The 18,123-nt window shown below is 42.2% G+C and overlaps 1 protein-coding gene across 3 annotated transcripts in view; it reads right to left on the bottom strand.

The window, feature by feature from the left end:
- LOC127450841 (rab11 family-interacting protein 4A-like) overlaps positions 1-18,123 on the bottom strand; it is an 82,226-nt gene that overhangs the window by 4,911 nt on the left and 59,192 nt on the right. For 2 of the 3 annotated variants that reach the window (XM_051715247.1, XM_051715249.1), the window contains 8 exons: positions 17,337-17,548; positions 13,997-14,167; positions 13,043-13,177; positions 2,135-2,170; positions 1,477-1,576; positions 1,182-1,285; positions 894-1,034; positions 598-679 (listed from right to left, as the gene is read on the bottom strand). In XM_051715247.1, the coding sequence (XP_051571207.1) occupies positions 598-679; positions 894-1,034; positions 1,182-1,285; positions 1,477-1,576; positions 2,135-2,170; positions 13,043-13,177; positions 13,997-14,167; positions 17,337-17,548 (981 nt within the window). The remainder of the gene's footprint in view (positions 1-597; positions 680-893; positions 1,035-1,181; positions 1,286-1,476; positions 1,577-2,134; positions 2,171-13,042; positions 13,178-13,996; positions 14,168-17,336; positions 17,549-18,123) is intronic. The other variant, XM_051715248.1, reaches the window with a different exon arrangement.

The following is an 18,123-nucleotide window of genomic DNA, read 5'->3' as shown; positions in this document are numbered from 1 at the left end:
AGAGAGATAGAATGCGTGATCAAAGATTTAATAGTTAAATTAATATTATCTAAATCTAAATCTTATTATCTAAGATAATACTTACTCTAAATTCTGACTGGATGAACTGTGTTTGAAGCTGTTGTAAAATGTACACCTGTGACCCAAATTTTATATTAATGCACCAAGTTGCTATGTTGCCTGGCAACCATAAACATCCTCGGATAATGAACTATGTTACTTGACGGAAGAATTGTATATTCCGATTATTCTTATTAATGTTTGTAACTTTTTAATGGTTTACTATTTTCGATATTTTTGTCTTTAATCATAAAAGCAGTAAGATGTATTACGTTTATTAAGAATTATTCTTAATTCTTGAGAATTATTCTCAATTAAGAATAATTCATATTGATAGATTAATAAATCTATTCATTTGGTATCAATTCCTGTACTAAAGGCATAATAATATGTATTGTATAGTATAGTAAACTATATTCTCAATTAAGAATAATTCATATTGATATATTAATAAATCTATTCATTTGACAATCTGTATCATGTGGGTCATTTGTTTGTGGTGATGAAGGGATTTTTAGAGTTTTGATGCATCACTACCTGGTCCAGTTTCTCACTCTGTGACTTTAATCTGCACACATTCACTTTCACCTCTGCATTTTCCTCCTCCAGTTGTTGAACCCTAGAGGCAGAAATCATCCATTCATTGAGAAAGATCCATAAAAACAAAGTAGCATGTCAAACACAGAGAACTCATATGCTTTCATGAGTAATTTTCTACAGTTTCGATTTTACATACAGTGGGGTCCAAAAGTCTGTGATCACAAGTGAGAATTCCTCCATTTTTGCATTTTTTCTAATGTAATATAAATTTTTTAATTTAAAAACTAAGGTACCTGTTACTAAGCAGTTCAATCTCAGTGCTCTTGTCTCTCTCCATCTTACTGTAGGCCTCTCTGTGTCTCTTCAATTCCTCTTCTAGACTTTGCTCCGCACGCGTCTCCTGATCTTTAATCTGCTCCTCCAGCTCATGTACCCTGATGGGTAACCGAATACAGATGTGTGTAGACAAACACACACGCAAAAAACGAATACATACATATATTTACAATATATTGGTTAGCATGCTCATACTATAATGTACTGTGTGTCTGTATCTAATGATGAGATCTCTTTAAATTTACCTGTGTACTAGTTGTGTGTTCTCTTGTTTAAGTCTGGATTTCAGATCTCCATTAGCCAGACTGTCGTTCTCCAGTTCTGTTATTTTCTTCTCCAAATAACTCACCTGCATTAGAATAAAGGAGTCTGTTATGGACTGGTCGTTCTGAATTACATTTTCATGAAAACTGTAATTACAGTGTACTTAAGCGTGCTGACGGGTTCCTTTAATCTGTAACATTATTTTAAATTAGCAATTTTTCATGCAGTATGTAAATTCTATGTTAAACTTTGGTCTTCTATGAGATCTTCCAGGACCTTCTCAGTGATGTCAATGTCACAGGAGTCGATGCTGTCTATGAACAGGTCTTCTGTGCTGCCCTGACTGCTGCTGAAGTTACTGTGGTGGAAGAGCTGACTGTGGGGCACACAGAGAAACAGAAGAATCAGAAAATGGACAATGAACTCAACTATGCAATTAACCAGAGCATGTTTGATTGATGGAATCTGGGCATTTGCAAGCAATAAGTTCTAAGTTTGCACTATGCTTAAGAAGGCTGTGAATATTCAAAGAGGAATTATAATTAAGCTTTTGTTTAAAAGAGAGCACATCTTACTTTTAACAGATTTTAACTCAGATATGGCCACAATACTTTTGAGAAATGAGAGATGAAAGACAGATCGTGCAAAAATGTTGTAAGCAAAAAAGTTAGAGCCAGGTTTATTATGAATTTGGTTCAGGTATCACAATTTTTCTAGAAGTTTTGTTAATAGATTAAGGCCAAGTTAAGTGAGTGAATGGATTGTCTAAAGAATGTAAGCAGCTTCAGGCAAGCAGTGAGTATATACTAACCAGTAAAGCTGGCTCAGCAAGAATCAATTAACACTGAGTGAGTCAACTGTAGAGAAAAAGTTTACTGTACTCTGTAATCTTGTTTTCTACAGACCTTGAGAAACTAAGAGAGACGAAACTTACCGACCAAATGCTGTGCTGGAAATTTTCCTGTTTGGACTGCAAAATGAAACAAAAGGGGAAAAATATGGTTAGATTAGAGAGGAGTTTTGCACCTCTATACAAAAACACAGCTAAATCTTTTGCAACTCTTTTTGATCAGTAAGAAGAATTTTTTCAGAGGTGAAATTTGATAAATCCTATAAAAATAAAATAATAATAATTAAAAAAAACTTACATTTCTAAGGATATTTTATGCACAAATTCTCCATGACTCCATGAGTTTCTTCATATACAGTTATGCAAAAAAAACAAACAAATCACCCATACTGCAATTGTAAACAATGTTTTGTTTATTCAGTTCTGCTAATCTGATTTGTTTAGATCAGGGTTTCCCAAACGGGGGTTCATGAACCCCTAGGGGTTTGTAGGGGAAGTCCGGGGGTTTCGTGAGAGAGTAAATTATGTGCTTCTATCCATACAAAGGTATGACATAACATAATTACTTTCATTATCATCAGCACAATCATAAAAGTAACCTTAGAGTCAATAACCTGACATTGTTTCCCCTGTTGTCCCAAAAATTAATAGGTGATGAATGTACTGTATGCAATGTCCCCCACCCCAGGTTATACTGGTTGCTACAGATCTGGCTTTGTTACTTCTATGATTTTTAATAATTTAAAATGTAAATATTGGCTATATTATTTCAAAAAATCAAATGTACATAGGCTACACTAATGGAGTGACATACAGTGTTCATAAAACTATCAGGGAAATGAAAGCAGAAATGATAGATGAAAACAGAAAAATTTTGTTGTAAATTTTACTACTGTGATAAATAATGATTACATGCAGTGCAGTCTCTGATTTGAATAGAAATACCAATGAAGAATTAAATAAAATAAAATGCATAAATATTCTAAGAAAAGAACAATACATGTGAGTGGCGTTGGGGCCTAACGTTGGACGCAAATGAGTAGGCCAAAGCTTATTTGACAATGTTAAACAATTACGTAAAACAATGGGACATTTATTTTGGTAGTAATTGTCGATTGCCTGTGTTTGCTAATCACAATCTCTTTTTTCATTGTTGTAATTATCCACTCAAAATCCTTGATCATCTTAACCCCACAAGAGCTTTGAGAGTGAACCTAGTAGCCTATAACAAGTTCTTTCAGAAATGAATAAAAGAAAATATCTCAGTGGGGCCCAAAAATGGATTAACCAACATTGAAAAGAGCAATTCAATGCAAAACTACCAAAAATATCGTCCATATTTCTCCCAAATCAATGGGAGGAAGCTGCTAGCACCAGCACTGGGGATGCTAGGAGTACCAGCATGGACAGTGCTACTGCTAACATGGGTACAGCTATGTCAACTGGCCCAACAGACAGTGACCGCATCCCTGAAAGCACGACTCACCATCATGTCAATGAAAGCACTGAAAATATTACAGAGGAGGAAACAGGTTCACGCTATCCAACAGAGCCAACATCCCAGTTGATTTAACTAATCCAAGTGTGAAGAGGACTATACTTAACTTGGGACCATGTAAACCAGAGGGATCCTATCCTCGCAACAAAAATGGCAGATGTTTTTAGAAAGTGTTTCAAATGGTCTAAGATGGATACATTTCCTCGGAAATGTTACTTGCCAAATATGGACAGTGCCTATTGTGAGCCGTGTTGGATTTCTGCAGACAGAAGAAGTCCGTCCCACCGTCCGTCCTGGACTGTGGGCATTAAATATTGGCAGGGTCTTTCGGGCAAAATAAAGAAACAGGAATCTTCACATGCTCATCTAGCAGCCTGTGTAACATATGATACGTGGAAAAACAACCTTACAATTGATGTTCAACTGGACAACGAATACAAGAGCTATTGTATTATTGAATTTTTGGACTCAGGTGACACCAAGAATCACAGACATCACTCTGACATTTATTCTGGGGTGCAGAGACGGCTCCTAGACATGGAGCCCAATGCTGTATACACAGGGGTTAAATTGGGCCGGTACAGTCCGGAACGGTATTCCGGCTCCTTTGATTCCAAAAAGAAAAAAAAAAGATTGTTTGTCGATCCATCCCATATATTGTTTTCTCAAATGTGTTTTTTTATTTACTTATTTTTTATTATTTATTTTTTATTTTTTTTTATCCCCTTGATACAGACCATCTCTATTTAGCGAGTGTACTTGTTCAAAAATATTTCAAGCTTATTATGCTTTAATCTAGTCAGATGTGGACACTGGCAGAGGCAGTATATTCGAGAGCGGCACCAGACCACGCACCCCTGCATTGATGCGTGTTCCGCTTCTGTATCGTGCCATGGTCCGATCTCTGATTCATAGAAATCACGTAATATGGAATCAACTGCTCACCCGTTTCTTAGATCCACTGATATGCAGTAGCAATTTGCTTAGTTTTGTTAAAAAGTTGAATACCCAAAGGTGTTTTGAATCAGGAATCAGTCACATCCAAAGTCACATCAGATCAAAATATCATAGGCCTACAACTTGAGAATAAAAGACCACGCGACCAACACATTGTAAAACACTGTTTCACATGTTTTTTGATTCAGCATTTTTTTTTTAATTTTTATTATTATTTTTTCTAGCAAATATACAGTGGGATTCACTATAGTGAAAATGCTTCTTCACGAGGCAGTGAAGAATTTTAAACATGCACATTTTTTCATTAACAATTATATTATCAGAATAACAATTTGAGTAAAAGGTAGTCATGCAGAAGGTGTTTGTTCCCCCATTAAGAACAATGTACATTTAATTTTAAATTTTAACATTAGATATAAAGTTAGCCAGTTTTATAAGATGAATCCCAATGGGCAAGAAGGTAACTTGTCCTAGCTGTCATCTGATTTTTATAAAATGTAAAAAATAAATGTGATATCATTCTTAATTTTTTTGTGATCTACTAAACCAAATTTTTCATGTAATTATGCATTTTCACAATTAAGTTGAATAATGACTAAATAAATAAAGATAGACAAATCATCAAAACAGAATCCCAGTCAAATAGATTCATCTGAAAGAAAAACTTCTATGAATTACATAGTACCAAACAGGCCTATTAATAAATCATCATGGTTACTTGCGTAACCTCCGTTCCCTGATGGAGGGAACGAGACGTTGTGTCGATGTTGTGACACTAGGGGTCACTCTTAGGAGATCGAGACACCTCTGGTCTTTGATAAAAGGCCAATGAAAATTGGCGAGTGGTATTTGCATGCCACTCCCCCGGACATACAGGTATAAAAGGAGCTGGCGTGCAACCACAAATTCAGGTTTTATGCTGAGGAGCCGAGACAAGGTCCGGCCATTTCAGTGGGTAGTTCAGCGTTGTGGCAGGAGGGACACAACGTCTCGTTCCCTCCATCAGGGAACGGAGGTTACGCAAGTAACCATGATGTTCCCTATTTGTCACTCACTCGACGATGTGTCGATGTAGTGACACTAGGGGTCCCTATACAAAACAACGCAACTGGCTGAACTGTGTTACATGAACTGGCGGTGTGTGACGGGCAGACAACTGTGTGCCTCGTAGCCAGAGCATCAGGCCGACACATAACCTCCCCCAACATAGTTATGAGTGTCGAACGGCCCTTTGGGGACAAGTTGACTACCCAAAAGATAGAGACAGGCTAGCCCAGTCGTGGCCTCTTTTCCCCTTCTTTTTTTCCCACTCCCTAAAAAAAGGGGGAATATCCAACTGGGCCAACCTGGTCTAGTTGGGGGGTGTCCCTCCCAAGGGGAGGACACCGCGGAGACCACACCTCGCCCAGAGAGGGGGGGAGGGGGGGGTATTTAAGTGGAAAATACATCACATGGTCTTGCCGAACTATGTCGGAAGTATGTTATGTGGAGAAGTCTCTTGGTAGATCCTACCCAATGGGGGAGGAGTTACTACAAACATGGAGACTGTGGCAGAGGGGGCTCTGCCCAAGGAAGACGCAGTTTGCCAACAGGGAAACGAATTAGCGGAAGATATACATCGCATGGGGTTACCTTACAGGGAACCGCCACATGCGGAGCACCTACCCCAGAACAGGGCTCTTAGTTAGCACGTGTACTGGGCCGGCAGCGAGTCTCTCCGAAAACTCGACTGCCACAGGGCTCGGAGGAAGTCAACCAGGGAGCATAGTTTGTGAACACTACTGGGAATTAATGGCACACGTCTTCAGCTCAGAGGAGGTGAAAGGCGCTATGTGCAAGCGATACACCCGGCCAGCTATCCCGGGCTTATCCGCTTGTATTGCGTGCCACTACCCAGAACGAAACCGGTTCCACCCAGAGGTTGTAGAACCTCGCAAAGGTGTTGGGTGTTACCCAGCCCGCTGCTCTGCAAATGTCTGTTAGAGAGGCACCCCTGTCCAGGGCCCAGGAGGCTGCTACACCCCTGGTAGAATGGGCTCATAGCCCTACTGGGGGCGGCACGTCCTGGGCATGATATGCCATAGCTATTGCGTCAATGAGCCAATGGGCGATCCTCTGCTTGGAGACAGCGCTTCCTTTCCACTGTGCACCAAAGCAGACAAAGAGCTGCTCAGAGATCCTAAAGCTCTGTGTGCAATCCAAATAGATGCGTAAAGCACGCACCAGACACAGCAATGACAGGGCAGGGTCTGCCTCCTCCTGGGGCAGCGCTCGCAGGTTCACCACCTGGTCCCTAAAAGGGGTCGTGGGAACCTTGGGCACATAGCCCGGTCGGGGTCTCAAGATCACGTGAGAGTAGCCTGGACCGAACTCAAGGCACGTTTTGCTGACAGAGAACGCTTGCAGGTCTCCTACCTTCTTGATGGAAGTGAGCGCAGTCAGGAGGGCAGTCTTCAAGGAGAATGCCTTAGGCTCAGCTGACTGCAAAGGCTTAAAGGGGGCTCTCTGTAGACCCTGAAGAACTACAGAGAGGTCCCATGAGGGAACGAGGCGCGGTCTGGAGGGGTTCAGCCTCCTGGTGCCTCTCAGGAACCTGATGATCAGGTCGTGCTTCCCTAAGGACTTACCGTCCACTGTGTCATGGTGTGCTACCATAGCAGCAATGTACACCTTCAAGGTGGAAGGGACAGCTGCCCTTCCAACCTCTCCTGCAGGAAGGAAAGCACTGATCCGACTGCGCATCTCTAGGGTCTTCCCATCAGGAAGAACACCACTTAGCGAACAGACGCCACTTAAAGGCATACAGGCGCCTCGTAGAGGGGGCCCTAGCCTGAGTGATCGTGTCTACCACCACGGGTGGTAGACTGCTTAGGTCTTCCACGTCCTGTCCAGGGGCCAGACATGGAGATTCCAGAGGTCTGGTCATGGGTGCCAGATGGTTCCCCGTCCCTGAGAAAGAAGGTCCTTCCTCAGGGGAATTCGCTGGGGGGGCTGTCGCGAGGAGTGTGAGGTCCGAGAACCATGTCTGGGTGGGCCAGTAGGGTGCTACCAGGACGACCTGCTCCTCGACCTCCCTGACCTTGCAAGTAGGTTCACTGGGGGAAACGCATATTTGCGCAGGCCAGGGGGCCAGCTGTGTGCCAGTGCATCTATGCCGAGAGGTGCCTCAGTCAGGGCGTACCAGAGTGGGCAGTGGGAGGATTCTTGGGAGGCGAACAGTTCTACCTGTGCCTGTCCGAATCGACTCCAGATCAGCTGGACCACCTGAGGGTGGAGTCTCCACTCTCCCCTGAGGGTAACCTGCCGTGACAGTGCATCCGCTGCAGTGTTGAGGTCACCCAGGATGTGAGTGGCTCACAGCGACATGAGGTGCTGATGACTCCAGAGGAAGAGACGGCGGGCGAGTTGTGACATACAACGAGAGGGTAGACCGCCTTGGCGGTTAACATATGCTACCGTTGCCGTGTTGTCTGTCCGAACTAACACGTGCTTGCCCTGGATCAACGGCCGGAACCTCTGCAGGGTGAGCAGAATTGCCAGCAACTCGAGGTAGTTGATGTGCCAACGCAGCCGCGGGCCCGTCCATAAGCCGGTGGCTGCGTGCCCGTTGCAAACAGCATCCCAGCCCGTTTTGGAGGTGTCTGTCGTGACCATGACGTGCTTGGAGACCTGCTCTAGGGGAACGCCTGCCCATAGAAACGTGAGGTCGGTCCAAGGGCTGAAGAGACGGTGACAGACCGGCGTGATGACCACGCGATGTGTCCCAATGTGAGACTCGTGAGGCGCACTGTCAATGAGACTGAGTCCAACTCCAAACTGAGAAAAGAGATGCTCTGAACCGGGAGGAGCTTGCTCTTTTCCCAGTTGACCTGAAGCCCTAGTCGGCTGAGGTGCGAGAGCACCAAGTCCCTGTGTGCACACAACATGTCCCGAGAGTGAGCTAGGATTAGCCAATCGTCGAGATAGTTGAGAATGCGAATGCCCATCTCCCTTAATGGTGCAAGAGCTGCCTCTGCGACCTTCGTGAAGACGTGAGGGGACAAGGACAGACCGAAAGGGAGGACCTTGTACTGATACGCCCGACCCTCGAATGCAAACCGGAGGAAGGGTCTGTGTCGAGGTAGAATCGAGACGTGAAAATACGTGTCCTTCAGGTCTACCGCCGCGAACCAATCTTGATGCCGGACGCTCGCCAGAATGCGTTTTTGCGTCAGCATCTTGAACGGGAGTCTGTGTAAAGCCCGGTTCAGTACTCGCAGGTCCAAGATTGGCCGCAACCCACCGCCTTTTTTTCGGTACGATGAAGTAGGGGCTGTAAAACCCCTTCTTCATCTCGGCAGGAGGGACAGGTTCTATCGCACCCTTCCGTAGGAGGGTGGTGATCTCCGTGCACAAGGTAGCAGCGTTTTCGTCCTTCAGGTGAAGTGGATACCGCTTAACCTGGGCGGACGCCTGGCAAACTGAATTGGAAAGCGCAAGCCACGCATCCAAGTTCTGCACGAGGGGGACCAAAGGGACAACCTCGTCGGACGTACCAGCAGGTGGGGCCTCGCGGAGGGGCGGAGCTCAAGGTGCCACATCATGTCGTGGCCGTGCTGAGTCTAGGGACATCGAAGCACTTCCCTGGCTCCTTGTGACCACCCCCGGAACAGTCTGGGATGGGGGAGGAAGAGGCCTGTCCTCGCAACCTGTGGAGACTGTCACATCGGGGTCGGATGTGTCTCACAGCTGGACACGCAGGGGCAGTGAGACCACTGCTGGAGTGCCAATCCTGCAAGGGTAAAAAGGTGGACGGTGGTCGTGATGATGACTGTGCACACCGGGTATGTGACCCAGGGAAGGCGCTGGCCTCATACCTGTAGGTAGAAGGACCGAGGCGGGGAGCAGCTGGGGTGGCTTGCTTTCTTATGAAAGCAAGCCGCGACCGCAACGTTGCCATGGTCATGTTCTCACAGTGAGAACATGAACCACCCATGAACGCTGTCTCCGTGTGGGTCGCGCCCAGACACAAAAGACAGCGATCGTGACCATCTGAAGTTGAGAGGTAACGACCACAACCAGGAATAACACACAAATGGAAAGGCATCTTTATAAAGATGCGTCTTTAAAAAGACATTCCGTGTGTGCCGCTCTTTCAGGAAAATATACTCTCTTTTTTCTGCCAAAGCGCCCAGGGGCGTTCTCTGCAGTGCACCAGTGCAGAGGAGGGAGAAGCCTCTGAAATGCGGCGTCAGATCAAGCAGAGGTGAATGAACAGTCAGCTCAGTAAACATCGACCGTTCGGCTCCGAAGAGAAAATCTGAATGAGTGGTTGCACGCCAGCTCCTTTTATACCCTTATGTCCGGGGGAGTGGCATGCAAATACAACTCGCCAATTTTCATTGGCCTTTTATCAAAGACCAGCGGTGTCTCGGGCTCCCAAGAGTGACCCCTAGTGTCACTACATCGACACAACGTCGAGTGAGTGACAGATAGGGAACCATATTTAGTAACCCATGTATTTTATTAAAACTTTATTATTAATTTTATTTTTATTTTATTGTTTAACATACATTGTGAATAATTTGAATTTGGTGTTGAATGATGCTTATAAACATATCACAGCTATTAAAGAAAGGAAAAGGATAAAATACGTCTGATAGACATATAAGCAAACAACGTAAAATAGACTACTTCCAGATCTAAACACACACATTTAATAGATGTGTGGGAGAAGTACATGTGCTGTCAGAGTAGTGAACTACAACATGCAGCCAATGATGTGTTGCATGCATTTGCTTAAACCCTTGCAATGACCTACAACAATGATATTTCCTCAGATTTTACATCACAATTGCTTTCATTTCGAAGTGCCCTGCGGTCAGAAATAAAACAATTGAAATGGGGTCAATTAAAGATCTGACAGAACTGCTGCTTTTGAAGCATACATCTGTTCTACTAAGTGTCACAGATGTGGCTACTGCTCTGAAGCTTTTTTTTAACTATCCCCGTAACCTTGGCAAGTGCCAAAAGGTCTTTCTCTAAATTAAAACTCATAAAAAAAAAAACTGCCTGAGAAGCACATTGAGCCAGGACAGACTCTCTGGACTTGCAAAACTTAGCATTGAAAGCCAATGTGCTCGTCAGTTGGAAATAACAAACATCATGAAGGAGACTGCACAGAAAAATACTATGAGAAAAGGACGTTTTGAACATTGTTAAAGGTCAGATGCTTTATTGCATTCCTTAATCACAAGCTGCATTGAGCTGCAAACTAACTTGTTACGAATAACCTAAATGTAAAACATTGCCATTAATTCGTTTTCTCTCCATTTGTTGATATCAGACAAGTTGTCAAAACTATTTTCGACTATCTGTACAGATAGCCCCGAAAATAATTTTGATGGAAGACAGACTAGTTAATAGCATGGGTGAAAGCACTGGTATGCAATTTTGAGTTAAAAGGTGAATCCTCCCTGATTAGGCTTTCGGGTAAGGGGCCTTGCCTCCTCCCTTGCGGGTGGGTCACCGCCGTTTGCGCTATGCCACTGAATAAAGGGCTATTAAAAATAGAGCAATAATAAGTAAAATGCAACTGCAAAGTGCAAAGATGTAAATTGAAAGATATTTCGAATGGTTAATGTTACTTAAGATATCAAGTGGAACTTCAAGTAAGTCATTTAAGTCAAGTTTGGGAAACCCTGGTTTAGATTACTAATTCACTAGTGCCCCAAGTGTCCACGAATGTACTGTACTGCAGTCAATATGTCCTAAGAGTTCATGAGATTACACAGATAATCAGACAGCTTTGAAGGACCTTAGTACTAAAATAGAATACCTGCACTCTAATTCTAAATGAAAGCCTGTGTTAATGTAACTGAGACCCACGTCAGTCTTTAAACCCTTCTTGTTACATCAGAAAGATCTGAGCTCAAACAGCTTGTGGAAATACGAACCGGCTCTCCTGTCCTCATAGATAACCCAGCCATCACAGTACACAACACACTGAATCTCACCTACAAAGATAGAGACAGACAATCTCCTAACAAGGGAAGATAAGGACAGATACACTTCCAGTAACCACACACACATACAATACTGTACATGTACTTGTGCAGATACACATAGTCCATCTCAAGTGCTGTCATGACCTGTTAAAGTAGCTTGTTGTCCTAATTGCTTTGGAAGAATCAGAAATTCTCACATTAGCTGTGGGGGGAAAAATCTGGTGGCTTTAACCTCATTAAATATTCATGTGTTTTGTACCGTCGCTGAAACTTTCACGTGCTGTTTACGTTCTCCGTCTGAGGGAATCTGGTAAAGTGTCGAATAGTGGCTGTAAACGTGATAACTGCCATGATGAAGACAGTTTTCCATGTTTTCGTGGCATATTTTAGAAGATGAAAGACAAACAATGCTGATTTGCTTGCCGACATTTCCACAGAAGAGCAAAGCAGCTCCAGTGACAGGTTACGTGTCCATCACGAGCTGTATTCGTCCAATCATTGTTACTGACACAGCAAATATGCAAAAAAGAACATTAACCAGGGGTTTACAAATGTACAGTGTGAAACATTGGAACGTGAAAACCCAGGATTAATTACTAATCCAGGGTAAAGTATGAACAGTGTGAAACAGGTAACCCAGGATTCCATTTACCCTGGTTTAGAATAACCCGGGATTAAAGTTTTCAAGTGTGAAAAGCCCTATTAATCACTATAATGGTCAAATAACTATTTACACTATTATCTCATAATGCAGGGTGATTGATTGATTGATTGCAGAAAATGACTAATAGTTTCACATTATTTTTATTGCTCCAAATTGCTTTTACATATTGAAAAACCCTGGCCATATTTTACTTTGTACTGTCCAAATCTAATCAGTGCTCTTTGATACATGTATGACACTTTATAACCCAAATGTTTGCTGTTCCTAAAGTGCAGTTAATTTGCTGCCAAACATTTTTTGCACGAATGCATTTTAACTTCAGCAGTGTATGCAGTCAATTATTTGGACAAAAATGTCCAGGGATTAATAATCAAAGACCACTGAATTCCACATGATCCTGTTCCCTCGTCAATCCTATCTGCCCAGAGAGCAGGAAATTACACAGCTCTTACCATACACACTGTCTGTGTCTGTGGTATAATGTCTTAGTGTATTAGCAACCATAAGTGGAACCCTCGCGATACATTAAAGCATTGTTAAAGATGAATGATAGCAAGTTTGTTGGGTATCCACATAATAAAAAAAGATTACTATTTCAGCAGTTTCCCTTCAATTTCACCACACACACCCACTTAAACCCCAAAGCTTTCTTGAGGGTCTCAGTTTTCCTGTACTGTCTGATAACATTCATAAAGAGTTGTAAGCCCTTGACTGGAATGTTGTTGCTATGGTAACAACTCCTCTGATGAGACCTTTCTCCTGATAAAGCTTTTGGCAGACCAGGGTGATTAAAGAGACTATCAACTTTATCAAGAGTGAACCGAGACATATTGTAGAATCCTTCCAAAAGCACAGTGCTACAGTGTGCCATGTTTGTCTCCTCTTACCTGTTAGCTTTGAGGTTCTTGAGTCTGGCCTCTAGGTCATTGAGCAGGTTGACTTTCTTGCAGCACTGAGAGCAGTAAACATCCAGCAGCTCACTGTTGTACAAGTGCCTGATCTTCTGAGGGGTCTGACCAGCACTGTAAACATAATGCAGTGATCAATCATGACTGGTAGTAGAAGCATTCAGAGTGACTTGCTCAATATGGTGAAATATTTCAAATTCCACATAGTCTGAAAAGAAAATCTAATTATATGTTATTGATGTTGTGATATTATAATTCTCTTTGATTTAACCAGAATGAGACAGATCAAACTATTAGATGCGGTTAGTCGGTATGTTCAAAACTGTTTTACACGCACACAACTATAATTATTGGCTTTTGTGATTTTGTGTTCACCAATGAGATGATTAATGGCTGTCAAAGATGTGCGACACAGCAGCAGTAATGCAAGAGAGTGTATTTGAGAGACTATTGATAATTACTCTCCAATTACTCTAAAGAAGGTTTATGACATCCATTCAGTCACATATAACAGATCATGAAGAATGTTCTAAAACCAAGTGAGCTGCCTCACTGCCTACTACTTACAGGCATCTGCCTTCTTAGGAACCTCATAAGCAACTGATTTGGAACGCTCTACAGTAGGCAGCAACTCACACAAATAGCGTTCTTCATGGGAGATTCGGCCTTTGATTTCAATAGATTTTGATGGTAGCATGTTGCTAAGCTAATATCACGACACTCTAATAGTCATAAAAATACATGCGGTGCTGCTTTAGAATTTGGCAAAAACGAGATATCTTAGTAGGCAGCATAATTAAGTTGCAAACTTTTTGAACCAGCCTTCTCATCGTGACCACCATTGATGCTATAAAATTCTCCCTCCATAGACAGCTCACTAGGCTTTGGAATGGAGTATATGTTTCAGTATTTTAGATAAGAGGATGTATTAACCTGGAGGGCAGTGAGGAGCCAAGGTCTGAGAAACCATTAGTGCGTGTGTCATCATCAGGGATGGGGCTGCTGGGAGTGAAGTCCACATCCTCTCCCTCTCCATAGTCCTCAAACTGCTCCTCCACTGAGATCACTGATGCTGCTGCTGATGAGACCATCTGACCACAACTACTACCACAGACAGGGAGAGGTCAGTCTTTCTTTATGCACTACTAAACAACACAGAATCATTTAGACATTATTAAAGCTGAAGTGTGTGATTTCTGAACCACAAGAATCACCAGTCAGGAATGCAAAAATAATGATTTTCACACAGTTTTCCCTGATCACTGGTCTTGAGTAGAAGAGGATAGTTGGGTGAAGTTATCTAGTTATCTATATCCACACTCCCACATCAAAATAGGGCCAAAAATGTGTTTGCAATTTTAAAACTGTAACCTGACAAATTATCTTTGTTTACTGAAAATACAAATTTTAATTTGAAAACTGAGACTTCACACTGAAAAGAAAATCTGAAACTTTAAAAAGAAGATTTGTTGCTAAAAAAAATAAAATAAATAAATACATTTTAGACTTCTGTTTTTCAGATTAAAAACACATAAATCCCTAAACTGGATCCGCCCCAAACTCATGCACTGGTTATGCCAGTGTTGCTATGTTGGGCTGATTGGAATGCTCAAACAAACAGAGCAATGTTTTAATAGCACCACTGAGCAAGTGGGGGTGGGGAATCAACCTACAAATGGTTTACTTATAGTTGCCTCTGCATATTTAGCTGGACAAGGAGAGAGTATTTTACCATCGAACAAATTAACTAAACAAAAATACAGTCCCTCTAAGTTTGCAAATTCTACCAATCTCTGCATTATTTGTGGTAGCTTGCAATTATATATAATTTCTGCAAATTTTCAGCATAAACCGTGAATATTCCCATCACTTTCCTTCATGTTTGACAGCTGCAAATCAAATGCTTGAAAAGCTTGAAGCAGTCGTGACATATTGAACTGCACAGCTGCCATTCTATCATCTCCACAGTAACAGAGTAAGTGTCTTCTCTTCTACTCCTTCCATGGTCACTGAGTGTCATTAAGCATGCATGCATGAACCTGCAATGGCCAAGAACATTTGCCATTACACGAGTGATCATTAAAGTGAAACCGGAACATTCTGACGTATCCTTGTCTAAACTTTTTTGGGACTGCAGACACTGCACGTACATCACAGCTAGTGTTTAATCTTCACTCTGAGTGCGGCTAATGAGACACAAAGACCCGTAGTTAATGGCATTTCTATATTTACTTAAAATGAATAGTTGGATGGTAAAATGTGATAAGAATTTGAAGTGCTTAATACAGTACAAATCTGATAAATTGCAATTTATGCTAAACACTTATATGAAATATACACTATATTGCCAAAAGTATTCGCTCATCTGCCTTTAGACGCATATGAACTTAAGTGACATCCCATTCTTAATCCATAGGGATTAATATGATGTCGGCCCACCCTTTGCAGCTATAACAGCTTCAACTCTTCTGGGAAGGCTTTCCACAAGGTTTAGGAGTGTGTTTATGGGAATTTTTGACCTTTCTTCCAGAAGCGCATTTGTGAGGTCAGACACTGATGTTGGACGAGAAGGCCTGGCTCGCAGTCTTCACTCTAATTCATCCCAAAGGTGCTCTATCGGGTTGAGGTCAGGACTCTGTGCAGGCCAGTCAAGTTCTTCCACACCAAACTCGCTCATCCATGTCTTTATGGACCTTGCTTTGTGCACTGGTGCGCAGTCATGTTGGAACAGGAAGGGGCCATCCCCAAACTGTTCCCACAAAGTTGGGAGCATGGAATTGTCCAAAATCTCTTGGTATGCTGAAGCATTCAGAGTTCCTTTCACTGGAACTAAGGGGCCAAGCCCAGCTCCTGAAAAACAACCCCACACCATAATCCCCCTCCACCAAACTTCACAGTTGGCACAATGCAGTCAGGCAAGTACCGTTCTCCTGGCAACAGCCAAACCCAGACTTGTCCATCAGATTGCCAGATGGAGAAGCGTGATTCGTCACTCCAGAGAACGCGTCTCCACTGCTCTAGAGTCCAGTGGCGGCGTGCTTTACACCACTGCATCCGACGCTTTGCATTGCACTTGGTGATGTATGGCTTGGATGCAGCTGCTCGGCCATTGAAACCCATTCCATGAAGCTCTCTACGCACTGTTCTTGAACTAATCTGAAGGCCACATGAACTCTGGAGGTCTGTAGCGATTGACTCTGCAGAAAGTTGGCGACCTCTGCGCACTATGTGCCTCAGCATCCGCTGACCCCACTCTGTCATTTTACGTGGCCTATCACTTCGTGGCTGAGTTGCTGTCATTCCCAATCGCTTCCACTTTGTTATAATACCACTGACAGTTGACTGTGGAATATTTAGTAGCGAGGAAATTTCACGACTGGACTTGTTGCACAGGTGGCATCCTATCACAGTACCACGCTGGAATTCACTGAGCTCCTGAGAGCGGCCTGTTCTTTCACAAATGTTTGTAGAAGCAGTCTGCATGCCTAGGTGCTTCATTTTATACACCTGTGGCCATGGAAGTGATTGGAACACCTGAATTCAATTATTTGGATGGGTGAGCGAATACTTTTGGCAATATAGTGTATGTTCATATGTGGTTTTCACTGATATAAAAAGGTCACATATACTGTATGTACATACTGTATATGCAACATATATTTCAAAATATTACAAAAATTCCCTATTTTCATATACAGTATGGAGTTTCATATGTAGTGGAATTTGAATATGTACATAAATGCTCAAATATATGAACTATAATTTAATATATGGCCATATATCAGATTTCTGTATTAGACAAAGTTATAATTGCAACAGGCCTAATTATTAAATCTTCATTTGTGTTTTTAGTTTACAGATTTATGGTAGGACATTTTTAACCTTAGAGAAGTTTTCTTGCATTGTCTGCAGAAAATATTAATGCAAAAACAATTAAGGGTCTTCCAATATCCATATCACAGTTTCACCTAAATGTATTGTATTTTTGTGTGAATTAATTATTTTTTGCTTGCTAACGACATATTCAGTTATTGTGCACTAAAATATTTACATGTAATTGCATTTACACCGTCGCTGATGCAAATTTCACAGGTATACAATGATGATTTGTGAGTGTTTGCAAAACAAACAAACAAACAAACAAAAAAATTGCATCGCAATATCTCAGAAAAGCTGCAGCAAATTCAGTCATTTCGGGCCACAATAATCAGAAAAAAGTGCTGCGAAATCCTGGTGGGACTGAAAATATAATCATCTACAGTATGATACTGACATGTTTCCACGTAGAAAGAGTCCTCCCAGTCCTTCTTTATCATCATGTCGTCCTCCTTCAGAGAATTCAGATCCTGCTCCACTGTCTCCAGCACTGTCCATATCTGACTCCTGTGCATCCCGGCCTCCCAACCCGTCCTCATCAGAATACAGCTGGCACTCCGTGCACGGCCGTGTGCACACGATGATCGGGGGTCCCAGACTCCCTTCCCCCTGCAGCGAATAGATATCATAGACAGTATTTTATGTTCAGTCATAGTTAAAAAATCATCAGCTTAACATCATCTTAAGTCATTTTAAAATCATTTTAGCGAGTTATTCCTTGAAACTGTTGCCTTTGGCTTGCTCACCGGGGGGTTTGTAAGGCACTATTCTTTGAAAAGTTGCTTTGGAACAACATGTTATACAAATGAACTGAATTAGAAAAAAATGCACTGAATTAAAATAAAAATAAGTAAAGAAATTCTTCACTTGTTCCTGCTCAGACTAGACTTGTTTACTCTGTGACTCACTATGTGGTCTCTTCAAACATAGAACTTAGTGAACTGAAATGGGAACTTAAGAGGACTTAAGAACTTAAGGAGACCACTCTGCAAAGAAGAGGGCAATAGGGACACAAAAGATAATGGGTCAAATGTTACAACAACTTTGACCATCAACCCCAAAAGACAAATCACACCAAGAAAAGGACAAAGGTCATCGAGGTGAACTGGTGTGAAACATTTCAGATGACAAATGAATGGTTTGTCTAACAAAGAGGAGAAAAGATTAAAATCTCTATATTGTGG

Source organism: Myxocyprinus asiaticus, chromosome 13, assembly GCF_019703515.2.
Source record: "Myxocyprinus asiaticus isolate MX2 ecotype Aquarium Trade chromosome 13, UBuf_Myxa_2, whole genome shotgun sequence".
Taxonomy (NCBI): Eukaryota; Metazoa; Chordata; class Actinopteri; order Cypriniformes; family Catostomidae; genus Myxocyprinus; species Myxocyprinus asiaticus.
The sequence above is the reverse complement of the archived record's forward strand: the minus strand, read 5'-3'. Positions and strand labels throughout refer to the sequence as shown.